Raw genomic sequence first — 11,889 nt, 5'->3', positions numbered from 1 at the left:
GTAATTAACAAACTTACTACATCTAACAACGTCCCAACTGCCAGCAAATGTATATAATAGAAATCATGTGAGGGGGGTCAACCGTACAATGTGAGATTTTGAGCTGCACTGTGTGACATGACACCAAGTCAAGAAATAAACTACATTCAGAGTTCTAAATCTGAGTGCGTCTGAATCACATTTTAACCTTTCACGTTATTGGAGGACTACGGGTTTCACTGGTCCATTATCGTGTTAGAACTTACAGGAAGAATCAACTGCAGCAGAGCAGTGAAAAAAGTTAAATTCGTGCCAACATTTCTTGAACAATCAGAATTACATAAATCCAACTTTAAGAACTTTTATTTCAGCTACCTTCTTCAAGATTAATATTGGTAAAGATTTTGACTTTATCTGTTTTTTCAATAATTATTATACCCAGTGAGGTGGTTATACTGCAGATCCCCCAAAGCACAGAGCTGCCTGGAACTCACTGTATGGCTTGGACCTGAGGTGGCAGCTAAGTATTGGTTGCGCGGAGTCAGGCAGTCAGAAGATGGTCATCGGTTCACTGCCCAGAGATGCACGTGATGACTGCATTATAATTACTGTGATGCCTGACGCGCCTAGTGGGGGTGTTTTTGTGGAAGAGCCATGTTTTTGTGTCGTGTGAAAACCTCCACAAGTAGAGGGCGATGACTGGGGTTCGGCTGTCGTCGTGTGGCAGTTGGTCACCGTCTCAGACTCAGTCAGTGGTGGCTTCTGCTGGTGTTTATGTGTAGGCAGTGTTGACTGGCTGGCAGGCGGTGGCTGCAGTCGCATTATGGCTCTGTGGTGCTTTCTGTGACATTGAGGTTCTATGCTGTTACAGTTGTTTGGTCTGCTGGAGATGTGCTGCTCTGTGTCTTACTGTGAACACTGGGTCTCATGAGGTACCCGACTCAGAATGTGCACTGCATCCAGTTGTGTTTGCAATGTTCATTTAGACAAATTTCACTTCAGAAACGCTTTCCTTGGCATTCCCAGTTTACATTTTATATCCTACTTCGACCATCATCAGTTATTTTGCTCCCCAAATAGCAAAACTCGTTTACTACTTTAAGAGACTCATTTGCTTATCTAATTCCCACAGCATCACCTGATTTAATTCGACTACATTCCATTATCCTCATTTTGCTTTTGTTGATGTTCATCTTATATCCTCCTATCCAGACAGTGTCCATTCCGTTCAGCTACTCTTCCAGGCCCCTTGCTGTCTCTGACAGAATTACAATGTCATCGGCAAACCTCAAAGTTTTTATTTCTTCTCTATGGATTTTAATTCCTACTCCGAATTTTTCTTTTGTTACCTTTACTGCTTGCTCAATATACAGATTGAATAACATCGGGGATAGGCTACAACTCTGTCTCACCCCCTTCCCAACCACTGCTTCCCTTTCATGCCCCTCGACTCTTATAACTGCCATCTGGTTTCTGTACAAATTGTAAATAGCCTTTCGCTCCCTGTATTTTACCATTGGCACCTTCAGAATTTGGAAGAGAGTATTCCAATCAATGTTGTCAAAAGCTTTCTCTAAGTCAACAAATGCTAGAAATGTGGGTTTGCCTTTCCTTAATCTATTTTCTAAGATAAGTTGTACGGTCAGTATTGCCTCACGTGTTCCAACATTTCTACGGAATCCAAACTGATCTTCCACGAGGTTGGCTTCTACCAGTTTTTCCATTCGTCTGTAAAGAATTCGTGTTAGTATTTTGCAGCTGTGGCTTATTAATCTGATAGTTCGGTAATTTTCACATCTGTCAACACCTGCTTTCTTTGGGATTGAAATTACTATTTTCTTCTTGAAGTCTGGAGGTATTTCGCCTGTCTCATATATCTTGCTCACCAGATGGCAGAGTTTTGTTACTCCTGGCTGTCCCAAGGCTGTCAGTAGTTCTAATGGAATGTTGTCTACTCCCGGGGCCTTGTTTCGACTTAGGTCTTTCAGTGCTCTGTCAAACTCATCACACAGTATCTAGTACCTCCTATTGCATCTTCATCTACATTCTGTTACATTTCTATAATATTGTCCTCGCCCTTGTATAGACCTCTGTATACTCCTTCCACCTTTCTGCTTTCCCTTCATTCCTTAGAACTGGGTTTCCATGTGAGCTCTTGATATTCATGCAAGTGGTTCGCTTTTCTCCAAAGGTCTCTTTAATTTTCCCGTAGGCAGTATCTAGTGATATACGCCTCTACATCCATACATTTGTCCTCTAGCCATCCCTGCTTAGCCATTTTGCACTTCCTGTCGATCTCATTTGTGAGACGTTTGTATTCCTTTTTGCCTGCTTCATTAATTGCAATTTTATATTTTCTCCTTTCATCAATTAAATCCAATATCTCTTCTGTTACCCAAGGATTTGTATTAGTCCTCGTGTTTTTACCTACTTGATCCTCTGCTACCTTCAATACTTCATCCCCCGAAGCTACACATTCTTCATCTACTGTATTTCTTTCCCCCATTCTTGTCAATCGTCTCCTAATGCTCTCACCGAAGTTCTCTACAACCTCTGGTTCTTTCAGTTTAGTTTATCCAAGTCCCATCTCCTCAAATTCCCATGTTTTTGCAGTTTCTTCAGTTTTAATCTACAGTTCATAACCAATAGATTGTGGTCAGAGTCCACATCTGCCCCTGGAAAGTCTTACAATTTAAAACCTGGTTCCTGAATCTCTGTCTTACCTTTATATAATCTATCTTACCTCAATAAAACACATAATTGTCTAACGCGGTGCAAAAAATACTGCCTGCCATAACAAGTTGTTGTCAGCCATCTTGAACTTTGACGAAAAATTTGATGACAGTGTAATACACCTTCTAGCGCTACGTCAAAGATCTTTGTGAAATATATTTGACGGAATATTTGATCACATCTTTGATCAAAACTTTGACAAAGAAATTTGATAGTGTAATACCGGCCTAAGCTCTACACCCACTCAGCTGGATAAGCTTCACTGCTGCACGTGTGGCGACGTACGGCACATCTGCCGACGTCACATATTCAACATCTGTTATCCACTTTTGTAGTATTTCCTGACGTATGCAGTCCCATGTGCCTTGTATTATATACTTGTCTCAACATTTCTGTTTCTTTTTTGTATTTGTGGGGTTCCACAACATCCAGGTGCTTAATAAACGTAGTAGGCTGTAAGGCGATGTTTATTTAATCATGCTATTAGCTAATTTCGACTAAGCGTCATTTGTCAAGCACATTTGTAACATTTGTATTTCATGTCATTTTCAAATCTCTCTTATTTACACGTAAAATGTAGCCATATTCTGAGATACTGATGACCCTGTAGTTTAGTCCCTTCCTCTCGAAACCATCCAACCATATTCTGTTATTTTACGGAAGGATCCACACAACAGTGACGCCTTGTAAGTTCGTATTGTGGACATTGCTCTATGTACGCCACATGGTGTACGCAGAGCAAAGTTCGGAATACGATCTTAAAAGGTGTCACTGTAATGCGGATCCTTTCGTAAAATGACGGAAAATGGGTACTTTTTACTTGTAATTAAGAGTGATTTGAAAATGACATGAAATACAGGTGTTACAAATGTACCTGACAGACAGTGACACCTGTCGAAGTTAGCTAATCGCATGTTTAAAAAAAACACCGCCTTACAGTTTACTACGGACCATGTGTTCGTTTAATTAACTTCTCTCAACGTCATCCATGTCATTTCGGTTATTTTTTATAGGTCACAAAAAATACCCTGTATCTTAGTACAGAGCGGGACACGAACCTAATTCCTTCAGCGCTTTAATACAATGTAATGTTATCTATGCCCTATCGTATGACTTTAGGCTTTTGTCTTGGGTATCATAGTTATCTCGGTGGTTTATATCATTGATGCATCATTAACTGATATTTAATGGTAGGGGCGAGGTGTTTGTGAAAAATCTTCAGCGTGCCATTACCTTTAAACAGCATACTGCAAGGTGTAATATAGAACAGCTAAATACGCTAAAATACGAGGGAAAGCCAAAAAGTAAAGGGACTTTTGAGAAAAGGAATATTTACTTTAATGATAAAAATCTGAAACATACATTATTTTTCTACAGAACCTTCCTGCATTCCAAAGCACTTTGTCCAGCGTTTCACAAGTTTTTTGGTTGCATGTGTAATCAATTTTGCACCGCATCAATGACTTCTGCATCGGTTGCAAATATTCCTCACATGAGCGCTTTCTCTGGTCCAAACACATGAAAATCGCTTGGAGCCAGGTCTGGACTATATGGCGGGTGTTCCAGCAATTCGAATCCCAACTCATTTACTATTTCGGAAGTTCGTTTGGTAGAATGTAGCCGAGTGTTATCTTGCTGGAGAATGACACCTTTTCGCAGGTTTCCGCGATGTTTGGATCCGATATGTTTCAGCCTGGTTCGTAACACATCACAATACTTCTCACTGCTCACAGTTTCGCCTCTTGAGCTGAAATGGACCACAGCTTTCATGTCCCACTATTTTTTACTACTAATTGAATGCGCACCATATTTAGCAGATTGTATTCACATATACCGCTGAATGCACCTGCGAAGTTAGATCATTGTTCGACACACAGTTCAGGAGATACATAGTCACAATCATGGAGCTGCGTAAATATCAAACTGCATCGCGAAATTTGCTAAAGATATTGGTGAAATATATGTACAAATACGAGTGAAATAGGTTTAACACTTGTGAAGCATATTTGAGATGTGTGTACAAGGGCAAAGCCACGGGTGAAAAGTTCATCATAATTACCTATTCAGTTTCAGCCACATTTGCTAAGTAGACTAGTTATTATCTGGAGAGAAATGCTGTGAAGATGATAACCACTACCCTCCTATTGGGCTTAGGGTGGTAACATGGGGAGAGGAGGGGGCAGAAAGAGATTGACAGAAAAAGAGGAGGAAGGAGGAGATGAGCTCCGTTAGGTGTGAATTATCATAATCTTACCAGCTGATGGTTGACGTTTAAATTTCTTAACTTCGGGTGACGAGGGGTGTTCCCGAACCGTGCTCACAATCTTACTTTCCGGTTCGTCATGATGCACCATGTTTCCTCTACAGTAACGATTGACTACAAAAATCCATCTCCCTCACGATGATAACGGGCCAGTCGTTTATTAGAGATGTCCATCCTTTGCGCCTTATACTGCGCTGACAATTCTTTCGGTATCCACCTTGTAAACACTTACCGAAAATTTAACTTGTCGTGTAAAATGGAATACGCTCAACCATGACTGATATGTTAAGTTTTGGCGATTTCGTCCACTGTGATTCGTCCGGTTCTTTACGTCGACGGGCTGCCCCGTCTTTCGTCGTCACATAGAGAAGTTCTTCCCTGTTTGAAGCGCTCTATCCATTCGCAGATCTTGTTTCACCATAAACAACCGTCGCCATACTGCGCTTGCATTCACCGGTTGAACATCTCCTGGAAACAAAAAAGCGAATCACTACCCTGATTTCCTCCTTGGAGGTGCTGCCACGTTCCACTGTCTGCTACAATACGACTAACGCGGGAATGACAGTGACGCGTTGTATAAAATTATTTCACACGACAGTACTCCAGCCCTGGATACTAGCAGTGTTACTAAGCCTTAAGCCGTCGGCACACGGACCGTGCTGTCGAACCTTAACGTTGAGCGTGCCAAGTTCAACGTGCTGCTGAACGCTAAGGAACGATGCTACTTGTGAATACGGTACGTGGGCCCCAACATGGTATACGCGATCGCAACGCACTCCAGCGGCAGTTTCAGGTATGTTTCTAGTTCGTAACACTGTTTACTCAACGGGCGCGCGTAAAATTAACACGTTAGCTCTATTAAAACGCACATTTCCTCCACCGTCCACGAAAAGGAAAATACCATGTCCAATCAATAAGGACAAAGGCTTATAAAAGTTCCATTACCAAGAGTGCGGTACAAATTTGGAATACTTCAGCGTATAAGATAAACATTATTCCATCATTCTCACAGTTTAGTAAAACCCCAAGGTCAGTTTACTTGATCCCTGTACCTACCCAGTAGCAGAGTCTTTGCAACATGTGAATTACGAAGCGTAAAAGAGAGAGGAACAAAATATCTTTATACAAGTGGCGCAAGCTGTCCTATAGATGAAGTCAGTCGAACAAAGTCACCCCTCAAAAAAAAAGGTAAACTTATATTTACATAAAGTCAAATATTATAGCATATACTTATATTAAACTAATAATAAAGTATCAGAACCTAATAAAAACGCGAATGTTAGGAAAAAAATTCGGAAGTGTTCAGACGGGAACCACCGCCTCAATTCAGATTCGGGACAGAGACGCAACTCTTTACGCTAAACCAACAAGATACTCCTTGTATTTAATCATATTATGTTAAGCCTTAGTGAAAACGTTAATGGTAGATAATTATGTTACTAACTGAAATTTAATTATAACAAATTCTACCAAGAACAATGCGTTTCGGGTGGATCTTCAGTGTGTTGCTGCCTTCAAATAGCCTGCTCTCATAATACGCAATTTACAATACTTCTTTTGCCTCGAATATGATGTTTCTCATTATTTATTGGAACGAATCACACAACTAACAACGGGTTTTCCAGTGATTCTCAATTTTCTGGTGCTCAGAAACGGCATATATAGGGTGTTACCAAAAGGTACGACCAAACTTTCAGGAAACATTCCTCACACACAAGGAAAGAAAATATGTTATGTGGACATGTGTCTGGAAATGCTTACTTTCCATGTTAGAGCTCATTTTATTACTTCTCTTTAAATCACATTAATCATGGAATGGAAACACACAGCAACAGAACGTACCAGCGTGACTTCAAACACTTTGTTACAGGAAATGTTCAAAATGTCCTCCGTTAGCGAGGATACATGCATCCACCCTCCGTCGCACGTAATCCCTGATGCGCTGATGCAGCCCTGGAGAATGGCGTATTGTATCACAGCCGTCCACAATACGAGCCCGAAGAGTATCTACATTTGGTACCGGGGTTGAGTAGACAAGAGCTTTCAAATGCCCCCATAAATGAAAGTCAAGAGGGTTGAGGTCAGGAGAGCGTGGAGGCCATGGAATTGGTCCGCCTCTACCAATCCATCGGTCACCGAATCTGTTGTTGAGAAGCGTACGAACACTTCGTCTGAAATGTGCAGGAGCTCCATCGTGCATGAACCATGTTGCGTCGTACTTGTAAAGGCACATGTTCTAGCAGCACAGGTAGAGTATCCCGTATGAAATCATGGCGGTGAATCGAGGAAGTTCAGTACATACTGACGAAACTCAAATGAGCTCTAACATGGAAATTAAGCGTTTCCGGACACATGTCCACATAACATCTTTTCTTTATTTGTGTGTGAGGAATGTTTCCTGATAGTTTGGCCCTACTTTTTTTTGTATACATATAGGCTTGAAATGAATTCCAATATGGCGCCTCATAATTCTGTACTGAAGGGAGACGACGTGCGCGTGACGTAGGTGGCGTTGTGCCATCTCATTGGTCAACGCTCAGACGCACGCTCAGAATATCTGACATGCCAGATATCGCTGTGCACTCTCGGAAAGATTCCCGAACGTGCTGTTCCACGCTATGACGTCAGAAACTCAGCGTTAGAATGCACGGTCCGTGTGCCGACGGCTTTACGGCGAGTAATTGCAAAAGCCCCTTTACGTTTTGACTTCCCCTCGTATATACGGAGTCTGCCGCACCGAGTCACTACCGTCTGGAACAGATGACTGTTGTACATTTTACGTCTTCAAATGGGGGCGGCTGTTAAGCGGATTTGAACCATCATCTTTCCGAACGCCAATCCAGTGTGCTAATCAATGTGCCATGTTGCTCTGTTGTGGATTATGAAGTACAATTTTCTGCACGTTATGCAAGGTAGTGCGGGGAACTCCCGAAGCGGTGACACTATTTGCTATCTGCGTCCGTATCAAACGCGGAAGGTCGGATAGGTGACGTGCGAGTGTGCCCAGCGGCCAGGGGCATACTGGGCTGTCTGATGGCACGCTTCCTGTACCGGATGGCACAGCGGCGCATCCTTTTGTTCCGGTCGCGCATTGTTTGGCGGAGCTCGGTCCAGTCGCCGCTATGATCAGCTGTGGAGTGGTCGTTTTGCTGGCCAACGTTGCTGTCGGTAAGATACTTAAGAGACCACGCACTTCTGTCACATTCTAACGTAACAGTCACGACACTCCGTCCCGTTTTTGTTACCCCAGCGTTAGCAGCGCCCCAAAGGGCCAACAAGCAACACTTCTGAATACGTTATCGGATGAGTACGACTACTGACGTTTATGTTGATTTGTAACATAGTTTTTACACTAGGGAGAGTGGGTAATGCCACAAAAATCGACAATAACTAAAAAAATTACACCACATTTGTGATCAATTAGTTTCGTTAAGCATGGGAGATACGAAACGATGAATTTCACTACAGTTTACTTACGGTTCTCTTGTAATGTACAGACATTTATTTACTGAACAACGTCGTTTTCTTTTAATAACAAAAAAATGCTAGCAAATACCAGGAGACCTGAGATTTTAGAGAAAGACGTTGTATACCTATCCAACGATGCAGGCTTCTGGGCCACAAACGGCAAGAATTTTCGACATATTCGCTATTGAAGCAAAAGTTATTACATTTACGAAAATATTCGTGTATTAGAAAGTGGAGTGAAGTATAAGATAGGGTGAAACACTAGACTCCATGAAAAACTTAAGTGCCAAGGAAAGTGCCTATGACAATAATAACAGACAATAACAGAAATGTATACTTCTCATGCATGAATGTGCTTATATTCTCTTGCTTTCAGCGAAGTAAGCTGCAGATGCACACGTATTCGAAAGTATTTCTTCATGAATGACTTGTAGCTTACGTCATTAAATCGGTGTGGTTCAGCTGTTTTTACACGTATTGCACGATGCTTCATGTCTCTTGGTAATTTACTAACGTATGGAACGCAAAAAGTATAACTACTCCGTTTGTTAAGTAGAAAATAATTAAAAACAAACTTTATCCATACGAAACATGTGATTGTCTACTTCCTCTCTGCTTGGAGCCATAGTGCCGCTCCATTTGTCAAACTGTAACCAACTTTCGCACCAGACAGTGTCGTGACTATTTATTAGATTGTGGTTCAACCGCGCGGATGTGCGCAACGCTTGCGCATTCACGATCGATTGCTGTTTCATTGGTCACAATAACTGCTGCAATCGGATGGTATTCAACTGCCAGTAAAAAGAAACTGTGTGTATATAGTTCGATTCTGCGCCCTAGATTCTTTTCCTGGAAACATCGGGATAAAATCATAACAAATGTTTCGTATTAATAAGTAATTTAATTTTTTTTGTTCAAATGTGTGTGAAATCTTATGGGACTTAACTGCTAAGGTCATCAGTCCCTAAGCTTACACACTACTTAACCTAAATTATCCTAAGGACAAACACACACAGCCATGCCCGAGGGAGGACTCGAACCTCCGCCGGGACCAGCCGCACAGTCCATGACTGCAGCGCCTTAAACCGCTTTTTTTTATCTCATTTTATTCGCTTTTGTTCGTTACATCTGCTCGGGGCGGACGTCGTAAGACATCCGTTGTAGTTCGTTGTTGATCGATTAGCTCAGTTTTTATTATTATTATTATTACATTGGGCTGCTAACCCTCTGACCGAACACGCTGAGCTGCCGTGCCGGCTGACCGCTCGGCTAATCCAGCGCGGCAGTAATTTAATTATCAGTTACTTTGGTACAACAGGTTACATTGAGTAGTATAATAGTTGCAGGGCAGGCGAATGACGAGTTTTGACTGTTGCTAGCCGCTTTATGCCGGATGAGACAGCCACGTAATCATTCAGCGTCATAACTTCACTTCCGTTTCGACGCAGCCGTAGCACTTCAATATATGTGAATGATGTTCCGCTTAACACTCAAAAAGGAAAATTGTAACTTTCTGCAGATGATGCTAGTGTTATAACAAACCCCATTTGAGAGAAAACAACGGAAGATTAAGTAAATGATATTTTCCAAAGAATTATTAAGTGGTTCGCTGATAATAAACTATCCCTAAATTTTGAGAAAGAACACTGCATTCGATTCTGTATAACAAGCAAAGCCATACCAACAAATGTGTTGGACGCGAGCGGGAGTCAGAAACTAGGGTAGAATGCTCCAAATTTTTGGGTATACTTATTAATGAAAACTTGTAATGGAAGAAGCATATTACTGAGCGTCTCAAACAGTTAAGTACAGTAACTTTAGCTCGTCGTACAATTGCTAATCTTGGAAACAAACATATCAACGTTCCGATGTATTTTGTATAATCCCACTCAATAACGTTGTACGGAATAATTTTGTGGTATAACTTATAACTTAGAAAGAAAGTATTGACTGTACAAAAGCTAGCAGTAAGCATAACATGTGGTGTTCAACCATGGACATCATGTTGGTACCTCTTCAAGGAGCTAGCATTTTAACTGCGCCGTCACAATACATATTTTTGCTAATTGCTTATTTACGAGTCATATGAGACGAAACCTATCATTATTTTGTAATTTGCAATTTACTACGTATTTTCGCTCATATTCAAACGAATAATTTTATTGTCTCTCTTTTCGTTGTACGGGGTCGTTCAACATGTAATGCCCCACATTTTTTTCTCGGAACATATTTATTGTTAGGAGTCAGACTTTGGTGACAATATACATCAACATGTCTTGTCCATGTCCTACTTTTCTACGTAGTGCTCGTCACGTTCTATGGCCGCACGATAACGTTATGAAGGAGCATGTATTTCCTTGCTGGTAAAGCTCTTGTCCTGTAGGCGTAACAGTGTTTTCACCCCATGACTGACATTCTCGTCATCTCCAAAGTGTGTTCCCCGTAGAGAATCTTCAAGTGGCCCAAAGAGATGGACGTGCGATGGTGTTAAGTCTGGGCTGTCGGGTGGATGAGGCAATGATGTCGAACCCAATTTGGTGATGTGTTCCCAGGTTCTCAGACTTCTATCTGGGCGTGCATTATCGTGTTGGAGCAATATTTCTGGTGGATTCTTGTCCGATCGATCACCTCGGAAACGGTTCTTGAGTTTAATGAGAGCCTTCACGTATACCTCTGAATTGATGGTTGACCCTCTTGACATCACATCCACGAGAATGACGCCATTGCAATCCCAGAAGACTGTCACCATGACTTATCTGGCAGAGGGGGTTGTCTCGAATTTCTTCTTTTGAGGTGACTGAGGATGATGCCGCTCCATGGACCGCCGTTTTGTTTCTGGCGCAAAGCGATGCGTCCAGGTTTCGTCCCCCGCAACGGTCGGTGACAGAAACGCCTCTGCGTCGATCTCAAAACGCTCCAACATTTCAGATGATAGGCCTATCGTTGAATCTTGCGGTCCGCTGGAAGCATTCGTCGCACGCGTTGTGAGCACCTCTTCGAATATCCGAGAGTCTCGTTCATTGCAGACGCACTAACAATGCTGACCAACAACTGTAGAGCCCAGAATGAGATTTTCACTCTGCAGCGGAGTGTGCGCTGATATGAAACTTCCTGGCAGATTAAAACTGTGTGCCCGACCGAGACTCGAACTCGGGACCTTTGCCTTTCGCGGGCAATTGCTCTACCATCTGAGCTACCGAAGCACGACTCACGCCCGGTACTCACAGCTTTACTTCTGCCAGTATCCGTCTCCTACCTTCCAAACTTTACAGAAGCTCTCCTGCGAAACTTGCAGAACTAGCACTCCTGAAAGAAAGGATATTGCGGAGACTTGGCTTAGCCACAGCCTGGGGGATGTTTCCAGAATGAGATTTTCACTCTGCAGCGGAGTGTGCGCTGATATGAAACTTCCTGGCAGATTAAAACTGTGTGCCCGACCGAGACTC

The 11,889-nt window shown here is 42.2% G+C and overlaps 1 protein-coding gene across 1 annotated transcript in view; it reads left to right on the top strand.

The window, feature by feature from the left end:
* Positions 1 to 7,999: 7,999 nt before the first annotated feature.
* LOC126291921 (chymotrypsin-like protease CTRL-1) overlaps positions 8,000 to 11,889 on the top strand; it is a 145,538-nt gene continuing 141,648 nt past the window's right edge. Inside the window, exon 1 of the mRNA XM_049985654.1 lies at positions 8,000 to 8,143. Coding sequence (XP_049841611.1) covers positions 8,098 to 8,143 — 46 coding nt within the window. The 5' untranslated portion in view covers positions 8,000 to 8,097. The remainder of the gene's footprint in view (positions 8,144 to 11,889) is intronic.

This window comes from Schistocerca gregaria, chromosome 9 (genome assembly GCF_023897955.1).
Source record: "Schistocerca gregaria isolate iqSchGreg1 chromosome 9, iqSchGreg1.2, whole genome shotgun sequence".
NCBI lineage: Eukaryota > Metazoa > Arthropoda > Insecta > Orthoptera > Acrididae > Schistocerca > Schistocerca gregaria.
This window is presented reverse-complemented; position numbering and strand designations above follow the sequence as displayed.